The sequence below is a fragment of the Aptenodytes patagonicus genome, chromosome 6 (assembly GCF_965638725.1).
Source record: "Aptenodytes patagonicus chromosome 6, bAptPat1.pri.cur, whole genome shotgun sequence".
NCBI lineage: Eukaryota > Metazoa > Chordata > Aves > Sphenisciformes > Spheniscidae > Aptenodytes > Aptenodytes patagonicus.
Window position 1 is genome coordinate 49,773,920 of NC_134954.1, and position 25,824 is coordinate 49,799,743.

Sequence of the window (25,824 nt, forward strand, 5' to 3'; positions counted from 1 at the left end):
TGCCCGGCCCCCGCCCACCGACACCCCCCCGTGGTTGCTTCCTGACGTCCCTTTCACTTCCTGAGCGGAGGGGGCCGGCTCGCAGAACCGCCCGCCCCGCGGCGGCCTGGGCCGGGCCCGTCCCCGCGTCCGGGGAGGCTGAGACGGTGCCGCAGCGCAGGCTCAGCCCCTCCACCCCTCGGCCCAGCGGGGACAGTGCCACGCCGGCGGTCTCCTCGAAGCGACATGGGCCGCGGGCTGACCCTGCTCCTCCTGCCGCTGGCCCTGCTTGCCGCCCCGGCGCAGGCCGAAGGCGGCACGGCGGCGGCGGCGGAGGTTAAAATAGAGGTGCTGCACCTCCCCGAGGTCTGCAGCCCGAGGAGCAAGAAGGGGGATCTGCTGAACGCGCACTACGACGGTTTCCTGGCCAGCGACGGATCCAAGTTTTACTGCAGGTGGGCCCTCAAGGCACCGGGTGGGGTGGAAGGGAAGGCAGGCCCTAGCCCGGCGGTGTACGTGGCACAGCCTGCCCGCCCCCAGGAGCAGTGGGTCCCGCTTACCCAGCTAAGTGCCCCCTCAGCCGGGTAAGCGGGACCCACTCTTTCCCAGTGTGGACACAGCTTGGGGTCCATGCTAACCACGTTAGCATTAGTAATTTACCCCCATCTCAGCCTTTATTTTTCCTCAGTCGAGTGTTGAAGGATGTAGGATTTACCTAGGGTTAAGAGGGACCAGCGCTGAGGTAAGCTGGAGACCAAAGCCATGCTTGAGACTGGCGGCTGTCGCCAGTGAAGGGGACCGACCCATAGGGTCACTGAGAGCCTGTAGCCCACACCTCACATGGAGAACCCCTTTGGCAGGGCAAAAAAAACCCCACCATGTTATCACCTGCCATGTTCTGTGCTGTAATCTGTGCAGAAAAACTCGGGTTTGGAGGAGGAGCTCCTGGTAGGGACGCAGACTGACTATTTTAGACACTTGAGTACAGCATGCACTCCTGCATAGCTGGTATTGTGCAGGGCAGCCGCATTACGCTAGTGTTTTGCAGTCTTTATGCCCCTTCCCTGTCGCTGCTTCCCTCCTTGGTTTGTGCTGCCTTCCTCTTTGCCCCAATGTTAGCATTTAGGCTTTTGCTTTTTCACTTTGTCCCATTCACCTATCTTCAGGCTGTTTCAGTTGCTTCAGCTTGCTTTGCACAGAAACCGTTGTGCAAAAGCTTTATTTTTACAGTGCCTTGCTTTTAATGGCGGTGCATCCTACTAGTGAGGCAGGACTCACTTGTGCAGAACTATGGAGGAGAGTCTTTTCTTTTCTTCAGGCACCTGGCTCAGTCCTTACCCATATTTGGACAGATCAGACAGTAGCCTAGTTTATTACAAAATCTTGATTCGTTTCCCCCACTTGTATCGTTTAAGAAAAAATCAGTGTAGGATAATTCTATATTTAACAGTACCATTTTACTTGCATTTTTTTGCCTGTTGAAGTGGCTGATTTTGGCACATATAGCGTTGCTCTCTAACTTTTGAGCTACATGCTGCTCAGTCACCATTCAGTGTAGCTCCCGTACTGGGGACACCTCATATGACCAGAAGCTGGCTCAAGCACTGCGTATCTAGAGCGGTGGATGAGCACACAGTACTGTAGCCAAAATTGCCAGGTTCCCCCAACACACACCAGCATGCTCCGTCCCATCCCACCCTACAGCGATGTGAAATGCTGAAGATACTTTCACTTCTAGCAGTGAATTGCTCCCAGCGCTCCTCTTCTCACAAACTTCCTGCAGTGGCACCTTGTTTCTGGCATGCAGTGTATATGATCAGGAAGATTGGATGTTTTTGTAATAAGTTAGGTTTTTTTACTTGTTTTTTTTATTTCAAAAGGAGGTTGTCCCTTACACATCTCAAGATTTGACCCTAAATTAATTATAAATGTAGCAGAAAAAGTGTTAATACTTTATATTCTTGCACTCTAAACATTCCTGTGTTCTAAGTATCTAATGTATATTTTTACTGACTGCTAATTTAAAGTTAATTTTATATGTAAAAAAATAAAATACTAAATTCACTGTTATCCACTCACAATTCTTTTTAATAGTCGGACGCAAAATGAAGGTCATCCAAAATGGTTCGTTCTGGGTGTTGGACAAGTCATAAAAGGGTTAGATATTGCTATGATGAATATGTGTCCTGGAGAAAAACGGAAAGTGATCATTCCTCCGTCATTAGCATATGGACAGCAAGGATACGGTAAAAAAGAAGTTTTAATACTAAACTTTGCCTTTCCTCTGTTTTACCCTTTCAAACATAAAATATTGTAAATGACTGTAAGAATTGGTGCTCCATTATTTTTGGAGACACTGAAGGTGATGACTGCTGCTGTGCGCCTAATCCTGCTCATTCCTATGCAGTTTAAGTAGTCCTCATCATAGACCCACACCAGTCTGCATCAGAATTCAGTACATGGCATCCGATGTGTTTTTCAAAGTATTGCCATAATACGAAAAATTGACAGCAAAAGGAAGATCTTCATGATTCATATATCAGCAATTTTTGTCTTTGTCTATTATGTGCTATTCATGTTTAGTTTCTATTATTTGACTCCTACCTGCTTAGCCTTTTAATGACATTCAGTGTCTTCTGAGCAAAATGGAATGTAATCCAGTGCATGCCACAGAATTAATCTAAGTAGAAATAATTTGTTTAAAATACTGCTTACATTCTGGGTAGTTAATTGACAATATCATGACATTACATCATAATTGCAACAGTACAATGCATGAAATCTGATTTGAATTTATGATGCTTAAGTGTGCAGTCTACTGTTAAAAAAAAAGTTCTAGTCAGAGTTTTATGCAGTGTTTCAGCACTCTTAATTGTAGATAACTCAAGTTCAGCTCTGTCTTGGGTAGAGTAGTTTCTGTGAAAAGGTAGCTCCTGCTCTATAATAATTGTTTGGTAGTGATATTATGTCAGAATTCCATGCACCAGTTTTGTCTTTCATACAATTCCATTGTAGCCAGTGAAGTTCACTAGAAATAATTCTTTTCCCCTCGAGCATAATGTTTAATAAGTAAGTCTCATAACAACAAGGAAAAACACTGACAGAAATAAAAGTATGTTCTTTAACTTTAACAGTAGTGTTAACTGTTTGTTCTAGGTAGCACTTCAAGAACGTATTATTTTCCTACAGCATACCTGTCCTCTGTCTCAGCGTATTTCTGCATGCTGGGGAAGATGCCTGCCTAATCTTGAATTAGAAAAGATGCATGTGGCTTTCTAAATCTTTACATATCTTTCCTTTGTTGGTATGTATATTTGTAAACTACTGGCACTGAATTCTAGTATTGTATCTTTCTTTCGTGAGTAGTATATAAAGCATGATTTATATTCAGATATATTTAAAACGTCTACATTTTTAAATCGTAAGATTAAAATCTTTTGAACTCTGAAACCTGTCATTTTTACTATGGACATTTTAGATTAATAGTGTGAGTAATAGTTTTGTTTACCTTCTGTTTATAAACAAAGTAAATTGTTTAGTTTTTCTTCAGTTTATGAAGGACAGGCACAAGCTCAAAATTCTGTCAAAATTCCGAGGTTACAATGTCATGCTCGCTGGCTTTGACTATGAATAGAAGCAACTTGCATGTTTACATTTTAATTTTACACTGCATGATTTCTTGATGCTTTTTTGGCTTTACTTTTAGACCTCATTAGCTTGTTACTGTCTCTCTTCGGTTCCCTTTTTTTTTTGCCAGATGCTTGGAACAATGACCTGTGTTTATAGGCAGTAGTGTTTTTACATCAGATATCAGAAAATGCTTTGACAAAAGAATAATGAAGTCTAACATGATTTTTTTTTTTTTCTTCAGGGACTAGACAAAATATTCCAGTAGTTCTTTTTTTCTTTTTGTGAATCAGGTGACTTACATTCTATTGCTTCCTTCTAGTGAGATGTATATTTTAAACACTATTTTACATAATGTCCTTTAACCGTAGGTATAATTCATAGTAAGTTGGTAAAACCTGATACTGCTTTCTTATTTCTTCAGACAGAAAATATATATGAGCATTGGTCTATTACCGTAATCTTTTAAATGAGATTGCAGATATTTAATGAAGGCATACGTCTTAGACTCAGTCTCTCAATAAGCCCCATCATATGACAGTATGTGAAAGAGGGAGAACTTTAGAAATACTTGTTTTTCATAATAACACAAACCTTCTCTTAATTTTTCAAAGTACCTAAATTGATGTGAGCAATATAATTTCGTTCCAGGGAAGTACACTGTTTGCAAATCTCTCTGAAAATCATTTATCTAACACCATCTGAACAATATTCCTGTCCAGCTGTATGATATTTAAAATCAGAGTTTAATCTGAATATTAACACAGCCTTTTGTAATAAAAAAATAAGACACTTTATGTGTAAATTTATCACATGTGTGATCTCTGACCATAGTGTCTGATTTCTTAAATGCTTTTTTTTCTTTTATTCATAGCACAGGGCAAGATTCCACCCAATGCAACACTGATCTTTGAGATTGAACTTTATGCAGTAAATAAGGGACCTCGCAGTGTTGAAGCATTTCATCAAATAGACAAGGACAGTGACAAGAAACTCTCTGAACTTGAGGTAATATGATGTAACTAATTTGGAATAAATAATTTATAAAACGATAGGTATAGCTGCATCAGCATTATCTTTACATGAGCTGCCTCTGCTGCAGTTCATCATGTAAAGCTTCTGTATGCTTACACAAACTACATGGTGCAACGTTGAAATTTGCTTTGATTAATACAGTAGTATGTCTCAGACTTGCTGGGTAACAAACTTTAGACACGTCTGCATTGGAGTCACAATAACTTACATATATACCCCAAGTGTCCTCGAAGATAGCTGTTGAGTACTGGCGTAAAAGCCACGATGGTTGGGCTTTTTTCTTTTCTTCTAGATAAGCCAGTATTTGAAAGAAGAATTTGCAAGAGATGGCAAAAAACGTCATCCCTCAGTCCATGATGAAATCTTAGCTGATATATTTAAGAAGAATGACCATGATGGAGATGGTTTCATATCAGCAAAGGAGTACAATGTCTACCAGCATGATGAACTCTAAGTACTTAAAACATCTTTGGCTGTTTTCTGGACACTGAATTTTAAATAATAATACTTTGTCACAGAATTTTTTTTATTTTTTTTTTTATAGTGGCGTCTTTTTATATCTCTTAACTTGACTGTAAAAATCTTATTTTTAACATTCACCTAATAAAATGTGTTAGATATTTCAAAAGAAAGAAATAAAATTGGAAAACACCATGATCTATTATTAGTGGTTCCTGCGTCATGTCCTAATCTACGGTATTGCTCAGTAGTTTTTCTCATTGTGTAAAATACTGATGAAAATAATTATTTCTGTCCTATCAAGCACACAAAAATGGTTCCAGTACCTGTTGACATAGTTAGAACATAACTGATGAATACTTCTCAATCCCCTGTAAAATACAAGGGGAAAACAGAATCCCAGGAAGGTAACTCTGTTAAACCTCTGCAGGCTCCTAGGCTAGCTTCTTGAGGAATTGCTGTTTGCAGAAAATTTAACTATAAAAGGCCTTAAAATAAATGAACACTGTCTGTGGAATGTCAAGATAAAAACAAATGTGTTTAAAGCAACTTAAAGTAATCTCTTTGATGTAATATTAACATGAATAATTTGGTGTTCATGAAAAAGCAGTATTTTAAGTGGGTTTTTAAACTTTGACTTAGTAAAATTATTAAGTTAGCCAGTTTATTTAGCAACGCCAAGTTAAAAATCTACACTATCGTGATTTACTTGGATGAGGTGGAAGATGATGGGAGATACTCTGTATAAAGGTAAGTAATTATTTGGGCATCATTCTGGTTTCCCTCATTTTGGAAAAATGCAAAGAAGTAACAATAGTTAATAGTACTTCAGGCTAGTTAACTGTTCTGCTGATGCAGATGTCGTCATAATACTTGTGTAACATACTTCACTCTTCTCATGTGAAAAGCAATGGCTGTATTCGTTTCAGCATGTAGTAATCAGATGTACACAGTGAAAGTGGCAGCACAAGTAAAAAAGCTTCCATACCTGGCTTAGCCTTAAAATAATTTTAAAAGACAGAAAAACATTTTTTCATTGTTTCCCCAGTTTACAATAGCATGGGGAGAGCTTCAGCAGTATACTCACCGACAGCGCTCCCCATCTCAGTATTGGACACAATTCTGCGGTGCCCTCTGGTGTTTATGTTCTCAACAACACAGACTGAATATTCTGTGGTTGAGATCTACCGGTTAAAGACCTTCACCCCTGAAGTCTTGTTGGAAGGATGTAGTTCTGTTATTTTCGTAAGCTTCCAAAACATTTTCTGCTAAGCAATTTTTTCTAAACACATAAAAGAAAGTCAAGAGCAGCTGTGATCTAAAATCCAAATGCAGAAGGTGGGCTGGCTGGTACGTTTTAGTAATCTAAACAGACTGTTGACATGTGGTAATGGCATCCTAATATGAAACGCCTGTCCCTACTTTTAGTTGTTCCCTTTTGTAAATGAAACATTAGACTAAGCTAAGTTTTAGCATGTTTTTTAATCTGATACTTCAATTAAACATTCATGAGAACACTGAATTATTAACAAATATTCTCATTTTACCATCATATGCCAGTGTAGATAAAGGCAACGTTTGGGGGTTTAACAAGAAGTTTGTGTAAACAACTTAAAGTAAGTTCTAGCATATATTTTGACATGAAAATACAGTTTAAAAGTACATTTTCCATTATGATAATAAAAGGAGAAGGTTCTAGAAAGAAGAGCAATGTCAGGGAATGCACGAGGGCATTTTCAAGTAAAAGGTCATTGACTGTGAAGCAAATAATCTGAAGATAACAGTGTAATAAAATGTTTTGCACTTTCACTATTTTGCCTTTCAACAATTTGAGATATATTTACTAATTCTGAAAAGTTTGTGGCACAGTTATGCCCCTGTCTGTGACAACAGGCACTTACCTAGCTCAGTTACTTGACTCTCTTATGCCAGAGGTCAAAACAGGGCACAGCATGCAGCCGTACGTACTTTTGTCCGTTAAAAGAACACTCTAGGCATCCGTAGACTGTCTCCCTTTTAGAACTTCCCATTCCACAAAGGACACAGGGACCTCTGGGGATGTTGTTATTAAGTAAATTAATTCGGATATGAGACCCTTCTCTGAGATAGCTTGTAGAGAGATCAGTCATGCTCGCAGCTTTTTCATAATAATCTGTAAAAAGGTCCTCCAAGTAAGCATCAGAGTTAGCAATGGTATCCACTACTCTTTTATCTGAAAAAGAATGCACAAAAAAAAGAAGCAATGATTTGTCATTACATTATGAACTGTTTACAAAACAACCTGTCAATCTAATTGTGGAAATAACAACTCATTCATGAAACCATTCTGAACATGCCACGGTGTAGATTACTTCCCATCAAAAGCCCTGTGTGATGAAAATTTTTCTTTAATTTCACAAAAGACACTGACAAAAGCCAGAAATTTTTTGTATATGACCTATATAATATTTTTAGAAATGCACCTAAAAGATAGGCATGAGGCAAGCTTTTGAAAAATTAGTGCCAAATCAAATCACAGCTGCGTACTTTCCTGTTTAACCATTTTTATTTTTTTAACCATATTTATTTATTTTATTTAACCATATTTATTTTCTAAAAATCATAAATTCACTTTTTTCTCTAGTATTTACAAAAAAACCCATCAATACTTAAAAGGTTTAGAAAATTTGGAGGACACCATGTTGACCTCCTAGCAGATTTCTGAGCATCCAAACACCCCAGGAAGAAATCACTTTTGGAACTACCTACCTTTTCCCTCTCTCTTCAGGGATTGATTAGTTTAGATTGGGTGACAAACTTTTAGGCAGCTACAGCTACTGAGATGTATCATACCTACTGAAGATTTATTCCCTTAGTGTGGACTGGAGCGGCGCTGAAGGCTTGGTCCATAAAAGCCCTTCAAGAACAGGATACAATGGAGCAAGGACACCTATCCAGACCAGCCTTTAGAAGGATGTGTTTACTGCTCAACATTTATCTTCACGCTCAGATTTGCAGATTTCCAAAAGACTTAGACCAAGGAGTGTTAAAAGTATAGGATCTTGTTCTGAAGAAAATGTAGCTACATACAGCGATACTCAGTTTTGCTGGATGTTGTGTTCATATCAGAATAAGAAAAGAGAACTATGCTGGTATCTTGCCCATGTCCCTGCCTTACAGCCTAAAGAGTATATTCAAATATTTAAATTAATATTGTTTGACAGTTAAAGAGTTTGCCCTGAAATATTATTTATAGATTATAACTTGCATTGCATAACACTAGCTGTAAAGGGCAAGCATATGAGATAGGCTTAACGTTAACTGAAGTTAGTTGTGTAATTACTCCATACCAGTTTATCATCAACCATAAATTTTTATTTTAAGATCTTTAGAGTTTTAATGAACAGTAATACCATAAATTTGTTATTTGTGAAAGTCAGATTCTCAAATACAAATTTTAATAACTTTACAATCATTTCAATACACAAGAAATTGAGGTACGTTTTCCATCGAAATTTTCTTCTTTAAACATTCATCTTGCACACAAAGAAACAAAAATACACTCCTCATGCATTAACTAAGACATTTGGATATAAATATCAAAAGTCGTACTTCGATGAAACAGATTACTCTTTAACCTCCTTAATTTGGTCAGTGAAGTCAGTGAAGATGATCCAGATTTCTCTTTTTCAAATCCTCCTTTTGAAATTGGAGTCACACAGAGTTCTGTAAAAATTAAAAAGTTTTTAGAAGAACAAAATATAAAATCAATAATTGCACAACAGTTTAATATGCCTTCTAATCTATAAAGCTAACAGTGATTAAATTCAGCTTTGCTAATGTTTTTAATGGCTAGTACCACTTTTTAATACAAGTCTGCACACAGTAATAGCCCGCAGAATCACAGATTCCATGGGAATTTTAAAATGTTGGTGGCTTTCAACATACACCGTCAGCATTTGTTTTTGTTTATACACAATTTATGGCCATGTTAAGGGACTAAGACAGTCAATATCATATAAACAGAAGCCCCGCTTCTGAAGGAGAAACATTTCTATGATCTCATGTGAAACTAAAATGAAAAATAATAAGCAAGGCTGTGAGTTCTGTAGTCATCTCTTCCAACACCGAATCAACTACTAAAACTTTTTTTTTAAATAAAAATAAGTATCACCTAAGTTTCTATCCATAACTTGAAAGAAAACCTTTAAAGTGAAATATAAGGATAATCAATTACAAGGAACTGAAAAAACATGTTTTAAACTTTCTCAATTGAGAACTGTCTTTAATTATGCAAATACAAATATCGGCTTCATTGATTATTTCACTGATGATGACTTTAGGAAAAACACTGTGCATGTACCTACCATTGCATAAAGGTAAAATAAAATCAAAACACTTCCAAAACTGAAATTAATGCTAAGCATTATGGAACTGAATACAAAGAGCTACCGAATTGTATCATGTCTTTTAATCCAGTAATTACGCCTAGCTTGGAGTATATTTAAAGTTTTTACAGAAGGGTAAAGGTATCTCACAGTTGAGCAACAAGGTACTTTACAATGCAGAGTACCTGTCATGGAAGTTTTATACTGTGTATGCCAAAGGGTACGGAGCTATTTGCAACTTTTAAAACATAGTGCTGTACAGATCCGCAGAGAGAGAGATTACTTGCCTAAACAGGTCTTTTATCTGGCTATGTACAGAAAGCCACAATGTTAGAGAGAGTCAAGCAATTCCTGAAACAGCTGAGTGGCTCGCACAGAGGTTCCTGTATTTAAGTACACGTGAATCTGGTGGTTAAAACTTCATCTAACATTACTCTAGTGGGTGGGGAGTTTTGCATTTGATATTATCAAGTACTAGATCAAATCCTAAATTGACTTTCTGGTTTATTACAGATAATGTTGATAACATTGATAATGTTATAGGCTACACTTTAATTAGTGCAAATAATGTAAATACGTAAGTGCTATCCTTTCCCCAAAAGGAGAAAATCTTACAGGAGCTATGCAATTTTTTTTATTAGTTTCCAGTAGTTATGATTATTTCTTCCTAAATATCTTCAGGTATCCGTATGTGGTAATGATGTATCAGACTGAACTTAAAGCCCCAACAGAAAAAATGTTAGCTTAGTTTAGAAGTTCTGCACGCTTGCTTCTTTACTTGGGTCTTTTTACTTGCCTATTTTATGCAAAACTAATCAGATGGTCTCATAAGCCTGTTCCTTACAGGCTAGAAATATAAGGAAGTGATTTTTTGTTCCATGCAACTGCGGGATTTTAAAAAAAATTACAAAATCATACTTAACTTTTAAAACATGTTTCCACAACAGACTATTTTCTAGCACCTGCCTTGTTTATCTTTTCAAGAATTGTTTCTCTTAGAAAGACAGACTACTTACATGCATAAAATTAAAGCATATATGGGATCGGGGCTTATGTATATCAAGAGCAAGAAAGCTGTTTTAAAAACTCAGATCATCATAAATAATAGCAGTAATGACAGTAATGCACACCACTTACCAAAATTACCATCCAAATGAATATAAAGTTCAAATACACTAAAAGCAATAGTTGTATGTGCAGGAAAAACAATGGCTTTGTCCCGCCCTTTATAATTCTGATCTTCAATAATGTGAAACTATAATTTAGAAAAGCATCAAAAGAAAAAAGTTACAAATTGAAATGAAAAAATAAACAAAATAATATCTTAACAGTATATATTGAGAATTATAATGCCAGGAGGAAGCTTTGAAACTGAAGATCAAATTTCACAACTAAAGAATTTTATATTAACAACTTTGCATTTTAATAAAGTTTGATAGAAAAAGAGTAACTTAACTTGCATCACATTGAAAATTACATGAATGATTTATAAATACTAGTAATGGGCAAACATCAGAAGATTTGTAGGTTCAATTATTCAAACACACTGAAGAGAGAGAGGGAGAGGGAGGAAGAACATAAGACAGGGAGTAAGATGCCGACCCTTGAAATAATAACAACCTGAAGTTCCAATGTGTTATAGAAGAGGAATATAATAATGAAAGATAGTTTATACGTTTATTGGAGATTCAAACTAAGAAGTAAATTCCAAATTTTTGCTGAGGCTTCACCCAAAGCAATGGCTCATTGTCTAGCCATCCTTTCATGCATTTCCCATCCTTCAGTCACATAAGCAATACTAACAAAAGACCACTTTTAATTCAGTTTACATCAGTGCAATAATACTGATTTACTTCAGATTTTTTTCTGCGCTTACATCAGTAAAAATGCAATTAAATCCAACCATAAAATTTTAAAAAATGAGCTTTTTATGTTTGTTAATTTAAGTTACAGAACTTTGTCAAACATATTTACCCTCATTGTCTCTCCACGCATTCCAGTATGGACAGTTAATGAGCACTGCCTTGTAGTTCTAATACTTTCCATGACCACGCACAAAATTTCCATCCTACTTTTTCTTGATTGATGGACTAGACAATGATCAAAGTTTATTTTTCTAAAATCAAGAGGGAGGCAGGAAGGAAATTCAGAGATTATTAGCAATTTACAAAGCAGCTACTAGAATTAGTAATTTTAAATCAGTAAATAAATCACCGCAACTTCTGTCTCACAGCAGTAAAACAACTGACTGAAGAGGTCTCTGGGAACTTAATATTGATTTTCAGTGTTTGGGAACAGAAGCACTAAAAAATTCAAGGAAAGCCAGTAACGTACAAATGTTAGAGAGGCAATGTGGGACATCCTGGAAAATTCCAAGTCTGTCCATCTGACATTGTTCTTAGTGACAGTAAGGAACTGTCAACACACCCTAATTAATAACTTTTTTTTTTTTTAAGTGATATAATTAATGTCAGTCAGTAAGAATTTATGGAAAATAGATAGTAAAAGCAATGCTGTAATGCTGTACCTTTGGGCTTCTATAAAGCTTATGATGATGCAATGTTTTTGTTAGAAGCCTAAATGATGCCTATACAAGCTGGCATACACTCAATGGATTAAAAACTGGTTAACTGATACATGTCAACTATAACTGGAAAAAACTATATAACTTATAAACATGGAACAATCATGAAACAAGTGGTTGTAGGAGAATTTCTACATGCATTGGCTCTTAGTCCTATAACATTGAATATTTTTATCAGGAGACTAGGACCTCTTCCCCCACCCCACCCCCAATTATTAATGATAATGTTTGGAGGTTACAAATAAACCAGGAAAAGGTAGGTACAGAACAAGAGAGGTTACAGATACAAAATGACATGCACTGCTTGGTAAATAACTACAAGGAAACAATATATATTTGAAAATACCAAATGTCACATCATGCATAGTAAATAATTTACTGGGATGCAACACTGGGATTCACTGGGATGACATTGTGGCCACGGGATAATCTTTGAAATATAAACTAGATAATTACACCTAGAATTAGTGACATCATATTTCTATGTGTTTGACATTTGTGCTAGCACTACAGGAACACCAAGTTTGGTTTCAGTGTCCACAGCTCAACAAGGATGTTGGAAAAATGGAGACTGCATTTAGAGAAGAGCCACAGAAGGTTATGAAAAATTCAAGTAGATAAACCTACTTTGCCTTTCAAAGAAAAGGCTCTGTAATAGCCTCATAAAACTTGAAGTATCTACATTGGCAATAATACATATGGCGCTCTAGTTCATCAGACAAAGGCAAAGAAATCCTATTTCTGAAACCTGAAGTTGGGTAATGTCATTCAAAGTAAATTTCAAATTTTCAATAGTATGGGATAACATAGATAGGACCTTGGATGGACTCTTTCTGGATTTTTTTTTTTTTCCCCTCAAAGATGCACTGTAATTCAAACAAGAATTAATTCAGAAAAATTCTACAGTCTGTGTTATACAGAAGGACATGTGTCTAATCCCAGTGATCCAACCTGAGACTCTTGCAAAATATCAGATGGTGACTGCTATTGATTGGCTAAAAATAATCAAAACCTAACCATTTCAGACATTCAACCTAACTGTATGAAATATAATTATGGAACCAGAAAACAAAATATATAATATAACCTTGTAGTAAGTTCTTTAAGTAATGTTGGTACTTCAACCTCATGTTTGGTCACTATGCCAAACGAAGCTTTAAAGGCAACAGAATCTGATCCAGCAATATCAAACCCAACATCATTCATTATCTGATTTCCTCTTCTACCATTAAGCGAAACATCTGATTTGTCTTCATAGTTGAGCAACTGGTAAGACGAGACACCTGAGTAAAAGAAGATAACCGCTGCGTGATGAAAAGTCTGAACGCAGTATTTTTACACAGCAAGAAGAGAATAAATGGTACTGTTCCTACTGTACTTAACCATTTCGATGTGAAATTCAGAGCTACATTGAGCACTTATTTATCGGTGTTACTACTGATGACTAATGGAAAGAGAGTGCATAGCTGTCTGAGGGATTTCTGTGCCTCTCTCTGGCAGAGTTGTGCCCGTGCTCCTGCATGTGATATGTCCTGGGCATGAAATGGTGATTAGGGCTATTTCTACATTTCTGTGCTTATCATTATTCTCCTAAAGTACTTTTACCTGTAAGTATGCTGTTGATACTTGTATAAACTAGACACGTAGTGTGTTCTGGGTTTAATGACAGAGACTCTGAAACACAAAATGACTTAGAGGAGGCCACACAGCATATTAAAACTAGGATCAAACTGAAAGCCACTGTGAGTTCTGAATTTTGTCTAGATGCAGTATAAATGAACCTAACATTTCTTCTTTTTTGCAATACATGAATGAGACACGGGTGTGCCAGTAACATGAACTTTGCCTTTTACCTGACTTGTCACAATCAGAAAGACTCACCACACTTTCCATGTATGCCTGATGATTCCAGGGACTATGTTAGTTTATTTTGAAGGAAAACAACAGATTAATTCTGACTTACTTGAAAGTTGGCATCGATTTACTGTACAATCAAAAGATAGGTGCCAAAGCTTTTCTATAATGCTTTCTTTATAATGTTAAATACATTTCCATTACACTAACAGAAAAATATTAGAATGCCTTGGTTGCCAAATTAAAATTAATAGAGCAGGTAGAACACAGGGGTTAGGCATCCAAATACATTTGAAAGTCTGGATTTTACTCTTTTTTTTTAATCCTTTGAAGCTTTTAGGATAAACTGACATTATGAAGTCATCTAGTATGAATCCTGTTTGTCTTTATTTTTAACCAAAAAAAAAAGTTCATCTATTTTTCATAATTCTAAAAAGATTGCAAATGCTTGTATTTGTCACATAAAAAAGAAAATTCAATTACAAAGTTCTTTGCTTACATTAAAGGACAATACTTTCTGCACATGACATCTAACCTTTACAGAAAAGACTAGTGTTTTGTGAGACTTTTTAATGAGATTTTGCAACCTTTTTCTCAGACTTTTCAATGAGATTTTTCCATTTTTGTTCATTCAGGACAAGCCAGCTGACTTGTCCTGAATGGAAGACTAGTAGCATTAGTGGGATTCCAATTTTTTTCATCATGCTTCCATCCTGGAATCACCCCTTTGTGGGGGCAACTGGTATTTTTGTCTTCTTGTGCTCATAGTGGTATGTCTTAGTAGAGTTTTTAACTAATGCAATTGTTGTGCAATTAATGTGATCAATACTTTTGTCAAAATGGACCTTTTTTCAAAAGAAAATAAAGCAATGAAACTGTTTTGAGAAAACAGCGTGTAGACAAGAATTACACAGACTTTTCAAAGGAAGGTATGGAAAAATACAGACAGTATTGTTCAATTTTGCACCTCCTAATTCTCATAGAATCTCCACAAAAAAATCGGATATTGCATAGCAAAGACAATTTAAACACAGGTAAGCTCCTTAAATTCAAAAAAAAGATTACAAACATGAAAAAAAAAAACCCTTATGGAATTCCAATTACTTCAGTCACATAGCTGTTGTCAAATGCTTCTGCCTGTGCAGAGCCCAGTTCAACTTAAAAATGAGTACACAGAGAAAGATGAACATTAAAAACAAATTTTAAGTAGCAATTAATCAACATACATCAATACATCTATCAGGAATCTGTTGCAATTTGTGAAAAAACACAAGGCTTAACTGCATTTGTTTCATATTAGTCCAGAAAATATCAAGGCTTTTTAGTATAATTGATTTGGGTTTTTTACATTTTCCAGAGAGTCTTTTTTTTTAGTTTTGGGGGTTTTTTTACCAGTTTGACTTGTACTTTTTTCTTAAATATTTATTACAGGACTAAACAAGACAAATTTTATTACCCATGCACTAAAGAACCATCACATTAACTGCACAGTTTAAACTATGTCTACTGTTCTCTGTTTACTAGAAAACATGCATTTTTCCACTTTGAAGAACGATAGAAATCTTACCTGCAGAAATTTCTTTCTCCCCTTGAAGAATGTCTTTTAATGTGAAAGGTGTTGAAGCAAATTTAGATTTTTTTGAAAGCAAACATTTTCTTTTCTTAATCACAAGGCTCAGGGGTTGGTATTTATCAGCTTCACTGAGACTGGGCACTGGAACTAGTCTTTCTCCATCACCGACCTGTTTAACAAAGTTCTTGGTTGCAGCAGCAAACATATTATGACATTAGTAATGAAAATAATAAAAAACTCTGTATCAAGTGTAACTTCCAGACATAAAGCCCATGTTCAATTCTTTTTACAGTGTTCTTTCAAACAAATTAACATGTTTTAAAAAAAAACAGACTGTCAAACTGGCTTTTTAGATCGAGTTATATTTTGCTTGGAAAGAATCAACAGCATCTTAGCTACCAAGCTTCTATGGTGTATTGCTCGAGACTTCTCTCAAAGACCTTCAGTTAAGCTCTCCAGTTCTGTATGATGAATAATGAATTACCAGTGTAAACCGAGAGCGAAATGGTTGCCCTTTCCTTGGCAGTTTAATGCCACTGTTTGAAAACAAAATTTACAATCTTAGAAACAGAAGACAGTACTTCTGCAACCCTTAGCTTCCTGTTAGGAGTTATTGATGTATTACTGTTTATTGGGTTCTTGCTGCAGCTCAGTTCTAGTGTTTTACCAACAAAGCAGCCCAGATGCGCTCTGGGAGACCGCCTGAATTACACATTCGTGAAAGCTGGTAGGTCTTCTGAGACGGTATTGCCTTTCAATAGTGGTTGCATAACCTACCTGTGAAAGCTCAGCTGGGGAGTAAGTGGTGTGGAGGTCTTCAGAAACACTTGGGCCGAAGCGTAAGATTAGAGATGGCTGGGGGCAGGGAGGAAACAGCAGTTGGCTTTCATTATATGTTATTCTTCTCCTACGAACTCAGCTGTCTATGACCCAAGGGCTAGTTTTGAGACAGGCCAGCTGCATGTATTTGCCTCAGACTACTGAGAAACTCGCAAAATTTTGAGAATTATGCAAAATAATAAAAGTAAAATTGTAGACAGAAGTGAGATTATTGACATAGGATTAAGGAGCAGCTCAAGGATCCAAGAGGGAAAACGCCAGTGTAAAAAGATATAAAATGGTAAAGGGGAAAAAAGAGAGTCAGTAGGCAGCACCATGGAGGACCTGTGAAGGGAGGCAGCAGGAGCCGACCCTTCCTCATGTAAACGATGACTTGATTTTCTTGCAAGAGTGGTGAGCATACAACTGCTAAACCTTGTAGCACATCTTCCAGAGACTTCTTTTGCAGTTACAGTAGGTGAAACATCAGCCACAGGATTGTAAAGCTACACTTTAATACAAATATTATCCCTGGTTGCCAGGTAAAAACTTTTGTTTGGTTGGCGTTTTTTTCTGAAGTAGGTTTTTCATGTGAAAGCATTTTAAGGACTGTTTTTATAATATGATCACTTAATAATTTAACATGTTTCAATTTAGTTCTTTCCAATACTTCCATAACTACTTTTAAATGTTCAGAAGAAGTCCAATAAAAAGGCGAAAAGAGGAGTATATTACCTCAGCTATCTAAGATGAAAGGAAAGGCTGCCAGAGCTTTCTGCTTACTCTAGAGGGTGCTGAAAAATTGAAGCTGGTTATATATAGACTTTGAACTGAAATAATGTGAAATGCTGCAGTTCAGTCTGACTGTAATTCATATTACACTGCACTAACAAAAAAACCCTGTACATATTTACTCAATCAAAACCCATTAATAGAACTTAAAATGTTTTAAAGGGAAGGAAAAGCTAAGGAAATTCTTAAATTAAAATTGCCCATTCAGTCTTGATTTAGATTTATCTTGTATATGTCTTATAACTGTTTGACAGGATACTAATTTTTCTACAGGTTATTAAGCTCAGCTGGCACTGTTCATTCAACACGTATTTGTATTTCTCTTGCTTAGCATGTGGTCATAGATCATACTCAATCTGATCCTAGCACTAATTTTGATAACAAATAGTTTCATTTGATATGTTTACATGGTACTGCTGTTACTCTAACACCCTGCAATCCACCATAAATGCTGCAGCAGCTGTTTGTATCATCCTCATACCACAGGTCAGAGAACAGGAGTGCAACTACATTAACATTGCCACGTTCAGAAAACATTCACTGATTTTGTGCATCCAAGTGAAGAAACCTAAGATATTTCCCCCTCCCCTCCAGTACTAGGCATTTTCATACTTGGCACATGAGTGTACTTACGAATTTTCAGCATTTCTGCAGCCCTGGCGCTCTCTCATTTTGGGCAACCAATAAATGAAAAACATGCTGTGCATACATTATGCCCAAGTCAGCACCTGAATAAAAAAATCTTGCTTTGTCTGGCCAAGTTGTGCTGATGAAAATCCTTGCTCACATGCAGGTTCAAAGGTACCTCTGGGGACTGCCAGGGCTGTAACCTTCAGTACCCCTTAGCACAGAGCCACATAACAATAGTGACAAGGCATCCCATCTGCCTTTGCTACACAGGATCCTTCATAGAAGAACAAAAGGACTTTTCTAGCCTGATCTTAGCCCACCTTTATACATTACTGGGACGAGGTCAGACTTGAACCCTCACCATGACCCAGGCACCTTTTTAAAAAACAAATGAAAAAATATGACCAAAAACATCCCCCCCCCCCCCCCAATTGCCTAGTATCCGTCTATGATGACCTTTGTTCTTAAGTGAGCCCCCCTGAATCATATACAAACTCGTCGTTGGTGTCAGAGGAACATTATTCCTGCAGTTTCTCTGTTTTCTCAATCATAAGAACACACTTTCTTTCTGTTACCCCTTCTCTCTCTAATTATATACCCTCTGACCCTTGTAAATAAATAAATCAATCAAGACTTTTACTGGCAGAAGCCTCATTTACTGATTCATCTGCAGAGCAGGTTCATCTATAGTTGGAAGGTGGAATTATGTGCAAGAAAAAATATGAAGTGATGTAGAGATACAATGTTCAATTTTTATGGTTTTTTTAATTCATTTTCCTGTCCCTATAACTCTAGCTTAACTCTGCTCTCTGCTCCTAACCACCACGCTCTGTTCTGCTTCTGTTTGAGTTGTCCATCCCTGGCAGACTGACGGTGTCTGTAAGTTTGCCTAAGGACACCACAAGCCTCAACATGGGGAGCAGTTTCAAGGCAGCTTATTCAGCTCTGTGTTCTGCAGTTTCTTTGCTATATCTTCACCTGGAGTGAATAGCAAGATAGTTTACTTCATATGCAAGATGAGTTCTGTTTCTTCAGAACAGGTCTTAGTAACGGAGTAGTAACAGAGCAGGCAAGTATTAGCTATATATAGCTGAGAATTTTGATGCTTAAATACTGTTTTTTTTCCTTACATCATATTGATATGAACCTGGAGATTATTTAATAGTAAAATCTAGAGGATAGTCCTGCTTTCTGCATAACCTTTGAAGATGCAGAATGCTTTTTGTAGTTATTAGGTAACTCCATAATGATTTTTGTTTTATTATTAGATAGTTATCCTACATTATCCCTGCAGGAATGTTGGGATACCTGTAATTATGGGGTATCTAAAGATGCATTTATAGGCTGACCTAAGGTGCATGCAAGCTAGAGGCTTGTCCAAGGAACTGAAAATGTGGAATTATCTCACTAATTTCAATCCAGAAATCTAGAATCATCTACAGATGATTTTGATGTTTCTGTAATCCACATGAACTGATCTGATTTTAATTTGTTTCTTGTCACAGTCAACCATATAATAAAATTAGTATGACTAATCAATCAGTTGAGGGGAGAAAAGAAGTCTTAAGTGTTAACTGACTGGATAAACTGAGTTGGTGTTTCACTTGAAAGGGTTAAGCCTACATAATCAGTACCAAATTATGCTGGTGATTTGTTTAATACCTTCTTAATGTACAAAAAGGTGCTGTCAGTTGCCAGACCACCTGACTTAAGTGCCTTTGAACTATATTACATTGACCTACAGATCTTTACAAAAGAACAAGTGCAAGAATTTAACACCTAAAACCTGGCAAAATAAAATGCCACTGAAAAAATTACTTGCTAAATTCCGTAACTTTCCAGCAGATGGCATGAGTATTTCCCTAGAAAGCAAGGATCTGTGCAATATAGATCCTGTTATATCTCAGGAGGTAACAAAAATAACAATTTATGGGACCAAATATGGTCCTTATTACATATATGCCTTTTTTTTTTTACTACCAAAGTCGTTTTAACAGCACTTGACTTTTTTTTTTTTTTCCCCCAAGGTGGAGCTTGTCTAGTGATTCTCTTGTATAAGCAAAACCAGTCAGTTTAATACCATGACTTACATCACTTCAGAGCTCCTGAGTATGAAAATAGCACCACTGTCATGCTGAACTCCTGGTCTAGCAGTTTGCTGGGGTACTGGGGTCACTTGGCATAATGCTCGCAGTGATTGCTGCTCACAAAGCATTATGGTATTTAGAGACCATTGTGGGAAGAAAAGTAAGTTAAAGCAAGATGAGGGTTTTCAGCAGACTTGGCTTCAGCAGAGATACTTCCACGTTGGATTTTTTTATCATATGGTTCAAGTGCAGTGAAAAATTTAAATCAGTTCACAAATGCTATTTTAATTATGCAGTATACGGGAACAATTAAATTAGCTATGGCAATATTTTAATTTTGTGTAGACTTACTTTATTAAGCTCTCAATTTGGTAAAGCAGTAAAGAAATGTAGTCACTTCTTGTGTATCTGAAACTTAATTGGTTCCTTATGGAAACCTCTCTGGGCAGCAGGATAAATAGACCATATCAAAATTAGAGAACCCAGAAATTCAAGGATGCAACTCATCAGAAGCCTAGTCCTAAAATGTTTTAAGTTCCCCACATTTAAAGTATGTTTTGCTTCTTGTGGAGACAGATCCTTTTGAATATTCCACTACTATCTGTAGTCTCAGTAGAAAATTTTAATAAGAAGCTTCTAGAGTTAAATATTTTAATGGACTTTTGTTTTATTTATATGGGACTTTTGTGTGTGATCAGTTTCTTCACCAATTAGAATGGATTTGAAAAAAATTAAAAATATGCAGGAAACACTGTTGTCCTTTTCTATACAGATATCTAAAACATACCATTAAGGGCTATTCTAAATTATTTTCAAGGTCCCTTTTAACAGTCCATTTGGAAGACAGATACACTCACTATTACTATGTTTCCCATATAATACTCTTCATGTTTACAGCTCAAGTAAACGCTGTTGGAACCTCCTTCTATCCTCTGCCACAGAATAGACTGCAATAATACATATTCATAGTCTATGCTACAGTACACATAAAAGTAGATCTCCTGCCAGGAGGTGCTGTATTATAGTGTGACACTTGCCCAGCAATCAAAGTATTAAAAGCTGCACTGTACTGTAAGTGTTACATCAATGAAAGGTTACAAGATGTGGAGTTCAACTGGCTTCTCTACGGCTCTTGGTTGACATCATCCCCCTTTCACCTTTATACAAGCAGCATCTGTTGACTTGATGAAAAGGGAATGTGTTGCACAGTTGGGTCCTTTGTAGCACTTCACTGCCTTCTCACTAGAGCCATGTTAACGATGAAAACGAAACACAAAAGAGATTAAGGAGCATATGCTCTGGTGATAGTTTTATATGCTCTTCCACAGACTTACCTTTCAGGTTTCAGACCTTTGTTCACAGATGTGCAGACTACTTAATCTGTGTTTCATGCGTCCATCTTTAAGTAATACGATATTAAATGACTATCACTGGCTAAAGTGTATGAAATATCCCAGCTTGTGCTTCTTTGTAATAGCCCTAATATTATTGGCAGTATTTTTAATGGGCAGATGGATGTGTTAGCTGTGAAGCATTTACTAATGAGAAATGCAAAAGTAGTACTCCAGGGAGAGATTTGCTGAGATAGTATGTTTGCTTTTGAACTTACTACCTATGAGAAGCGGGCACATCTTTTAGCCAAAAGAAGTGGTCATTTGTTACGTAAACATTACTGCATACAATGAAGCTACTTTCATCATCTAGGATTATTAGCTTGTGAAGACAAATCTGGAAACAAACAAGCCAGTACGACCTAAAGTAGTGACCTAAAATGCTGCCTTTCCTTCGGAGGATGCTGCCCAAATGGCTAAATCCTTTTTTCCAGCATCTGTGAGTGGGTGTGTCTGTGTTAGAGGACAGCTTTGTGGGCTTGCGCATCCACCTGTATGGGGATGCAGAACTGTAGCTGCTGCTGCTGTGCCACTATGTCTGAAGAAAGATGGCAAAACAAAGGATTTGTCTACCATGACATTATTCACATTGTCCGTGCTAATCTGTCTAATAGGTACTGGTACAGTTATCTCTATACAATACTTCCTTCAGTAGTAGACATATCTTGTTCCTTGCTGCTTCTCCTTATGTTTTAATCTGAGCAGCAGGCTTGAACTGGATTTATTTTTGGCATTGCCACTAGCTGTTCTGCGATACTGAGCAATTAACCTCAGTCTATGAAACCTACTGTATGTGGCTGTGGTAATATATCACTTCCCTGAGCAGGATACTGCAAGAACTGACTAGTATTATAAAGTACTCTCAGATCTTTGGATACCGAGTATTTATAAACAGACAAAATGAAGTAGGTGTTTGTAGGGCATGCAAGAATTCAGTGTCCTTTCATAATCACCTCTATGCTTATTCAGGCTGTTCCTTTTCATGCTACAAGAATACTTCCTCATTCAGTTTCCTAATTTTTTTTTTCACATGTGTAGGCATAAAATAAGAAGACACTTGAGCAGTTTCCAGATACTAAACATTTTAACAGACAGGTGACACAAAAAATTCTTGTGATCAAACATAAAAAGCAGCCTGACTAATATTGTTGTACTAGGTTGGCTGATTAGCATTTAAATGAAATCAGCTCTTGAACTAGAATTGAAGAATGGATGTGCCCTTGTGCTATATCACCTCAATTTCTTTGGCTGCTAAATGTAATGCCAGGCCCTCAAAAATAACCTACTTAAAGATGAACTTAAAAGACAATCTACACCTTAAATTTTATCAGTTAAAAAAAAATAACTCAAAGTCCTTACCAGAAATTGTAGTCCACTTGCAGTCCAACAAATGTAACCTTTTGGAAATGTTTAATTATACTTTTTTCCTCCACGTACTTGTCAAAAAACCTGCTCAAGAAACCTGGGGTAGTCGTGAAATTTGAGCTAGTAATTAGTTTCATTTCTTTGCTGAATGAAATATAGCCAGACAGTCATCAGTGAGAAAAGCAACTACATATTTGATTTGACTTTGGAACTTTTCCATATGATTACAAATGTAATCTAATCACAGGTAAAAAATGTCTTCACACCAGATTCATGTCTGTAACGTGCGATTATGCGTACTTTATTAACTTGTTCTGAATTCTTTTTAAATTTACCATTATTAATACGCACTTGAGATATAGATATGGGATATACAACCTAGCCTGTCTCTTAGCTACTCTGCCTAATAGTTACATCTTAGACATAGCTTTCAGAAATAAAAAGCACAGTCTAAATATAAGACATTTTATTTACTGGCCTTGAGTAAAATTAGACTCACCATTCAGTCAAAATAAACTATAGAGTACCTCCTCAGCTAGCCCACAGTACCTCATTAGTTTTGAAGCTCTTTCGGCTTAGTTTCTTTTAATCTGATTTAATAAAGATTACTTCACGAGTGGTGTTCCCCAGGGCTCAGTTTTGGGGCCGGTCTTGTTCAAGATCTTTATCGATGATCTGGATGAGGGGATCGAGTGCACCCTCAGTGAGTTTGCAGACGACACCAAGTTGGGCGGGAGTGTTCATCTGCTCGAGGGTAGGAAGGCTCTGCAGAGGGACCTGGACAGGCTGGATCGATGGGCCCAGGCCAGCTGTATGAGACGCAACAAGGTCAAGCACCGGGTCCTGCACTTCGGTTACAACAACCCCATGCAGCGCTACAGGCTTGGGGAAGAGTGGCTGGAAAGCTGCCTGTCGGAAAAGGACCTGGGGGTGTTGGTCGACAGCCGGCTGAACATGAGCCGGCAGTGTGCCCAGGCGGCCAAGAAAGCCAACGGCATCCTGGCCTGTATCCGAAATAGTGTGGCCAGCAGGAATAGGGAAGTGATCGTGCCCCTGTACTCAGCCCTGGTGAGGCTGCACCTCGAATACTGTGTTCAGTTTTGGGCCCCTCACTACAAGACAGACATTGAGGTGCTGGAGCATGTCCAGAGAAGGGCAACGAAGCTGGTGAAGGGTCTGGAGAACAAGTCTTATGAGGAGCAGCTGAGGGAACTGGGGTGTTTAGCCTGGAGGAAAGGAGGCTGAGGGGAGACCTCATCGCTCTCTACAACTACCTGAAAGGAGGTTGTAGCGAGGTGGGTGTTGGTCTCTTCTCCCAAGTAACAAACGATAGGACGAGAGGAAATGGCCTCAAGTTGCGCCAGGGGAGGTTTAGATTGGACGTGAGGAAAAATGTCTTTACTGAAAGAGTGGTGAAACATTGGAACAGGCTGCCCAGGGAAGTGGTTGAGTCACCATCCCTGGAAGTATTTAAAAGACGAGTAGATGAGGCACTTAGGGACGTGGTTTAGTGGGCATGGAGGTGTTGTGTTGACGGTTGGACTCGATGATCTTAGAGGTCTTTTCCAACCTTAATGATTCTATGATTCTATGATTCTATGACTTACTCAAAAAATAATTTTGCATATACAGCTGCAGAAACAGTCAATATTGCATACTTGTGGTTTTTAACATTTAGACCAACTTAAATATTTAATAAGCTAATAAGGACTTGGAGAACCATGTGGCTTGATAGGTTGGCTGGGCAAAAATGCTGTGTATCGCCACATCAGAACAGATTTTTGTACCGGCAGTGAAACTTGGAACAGCTTTCTGTGGGCAACTCCTTTAGCTGAGTCAGGATGAAATCTTGTCAATAGCTTCCCACACTGTCTCACTTCACCACACCACAGCGCCTACAGGTTTGTGGTTAAGAAGCAGCATCATCTGTCTCTTGATTAGATTAAATTTAAATATAAAATTTACTTCCATACTTAAGTAATAATTTTTATGCTAAATTAGATGTCAGATTGGTAGTGCTGCCTCACAGGCCTCTTACGCTCTAATCTATCCCCAAAGGTTTGTTGTGTTGGGGTTTTTAGTCGATTAAGTAATGACATATAGCTTTTCATACTTCACTTATGCACAGTAATTTTGCTGAGCAACAGTCATCAAAAAGTGTTAGATTTGTTTTGCAAAGCATTCAGAGGCAAAGCACAGATCCCAGCTACACAAATGTGAAAACAGAGCTGAATTTCGCTCGTAGAATTGTTTAACAGGGAATAAGCTCCCAGTGTACAACCCAAGCATCGGTTTGGACGAGATCAGATGTGTACTCTGACACAAGAAAGAAAGCATTGCCATTCATGAAAAAAGCGTTTTCCCTTACTTTGCTGTTGCTTCCACTCAGGCAGCATTCCAGACTGTTTGAACACTTGTTCTTTTTACAATGCCAAGAAACAAAAAAACCTTAATTTCTCCTCCCAACCAAATTCTTTTCTATTACGCTGTCATTTTAAATAAAATGTAATTGATTTAAGGGCTGAACAACTGACAAGAACACATAATGGAAAAATCCCACATACTGTTATTTTTCCAAGATGACAGAAGGGGTGCGCGTCAAGTAATTTTTCCCCACACACACATCCCTCTTTTTTCAATTCTATTAGAGAACATCAGGAACCATTTTCCCTACACCCTCTCACAAAACTTGAGAAACATACTGCAAGCTCCCTTTAATCATAAAGAGCAAGCTGAAGTGAAAAAAAAAGCAAAAGGCTCTTACCAGCTGTAGCATGAAGATAAAACCAGGAACTGCCAAAAAGAAAATTATCTTCCTTGAGACTGCAGTTGGTAGCTCCTGCCAGATTTAAAGGAACTGCACAAAGAATCACATGGGAAAAGTTTTATAAAAATAATCCTGCAGTGGAAAAAGGTTAGAAAGGAACAGGATGATGCTAGTGAGAAGCCGCTGTTTCAGTGCTATTGCTGCCACTATCACCCACCTCTCCAAAATCAATCTGTACAATATATATTAAGAATTTTATGACTAACAGTCAATTCACTTAACTAGTTACAAACAGTTCATTCAAGAACCATATTCTAAAGTGTTTCTTATGTTAATAAATCAGAACACAGGTGACAGCAGTTTAAACAGTGTACATTGAGATTTATTAGAACAAGCACTAATAGCAGCAGTGTACAGAGTGATGGAGACAATGTACTGTATGCACTGAACAATAATAATTATACAATTGCACTTCTTCAGAGATCTATTAGAAAA

The 25,824-nt window shown here is 37.3% G+C and overlaps 2 protein-coding genes across 3 annotated transcripts; one reads left to right on the top strand and one right to left on the bottom strand.

Annotated features, from left to right (window-relative positions):
• Positions 1-70: 70 nt before the first annotated feature.
• On the top strand, positions 71-5,296 carry FKBP7 (FKBP prolyl isomerase 7). Its single transcript, XM_076342528.1, has 4 exons — positions 71-434; positions 2,074-2,225; positions 4,481-4,614; positions 4,934-5,296. Exons 1-4 carry the CDS (start codon positions 226-228, stop codon positions 5,093-5,095), a joined length of 657 nt encoding a protein of 218 aa, XP_076198643.1. The 5' UTR covers positions 71-225; the 3' UTR covers positions 5,096-5,296.
• A 1,289-nt stretch (positions 5,297-6,585) lies between these two features.
• PJVK (pejvakin) lies at positions 6,586-25,355 on the bottom strand. 2 transcript variants are annotated; one of them, XM_076342535.1, is made up of 7 exons: positions 25,327-25,355; positions 15,473-15,647; positions 13,139-13,334; positions 11,442-11,583; positions 10,605-10,722; positions 8,692-8,805; positions 6,586-7,312 (listed from the first exon to the last, which is right to left on the bottom strand). In XM_076342535.1, exons 1-7 carry the CDS (start codon positions 25,336-25,338, stop codon positions 7,011-7,013), a joined length of 1,059 nt encoding a protein of 352 aa, XP_076198650.1. In that variant the 5' UTR covers positions 25,339-25,355; the 3' UTR covers positions 6,586-7,010. The 2 variants fall into 2 exon arrangements, with proteins under 2 accessions (XP_076198650.1, XP_076198649.1); XM_076342534.1 differs by lacking the exon at positions 25,327-25,355 and having other exon boundaries at positions 15,473-15,814.
• Between the last annotated feature and the right edge of the window lie 469 nt (positions 25,356-25,824).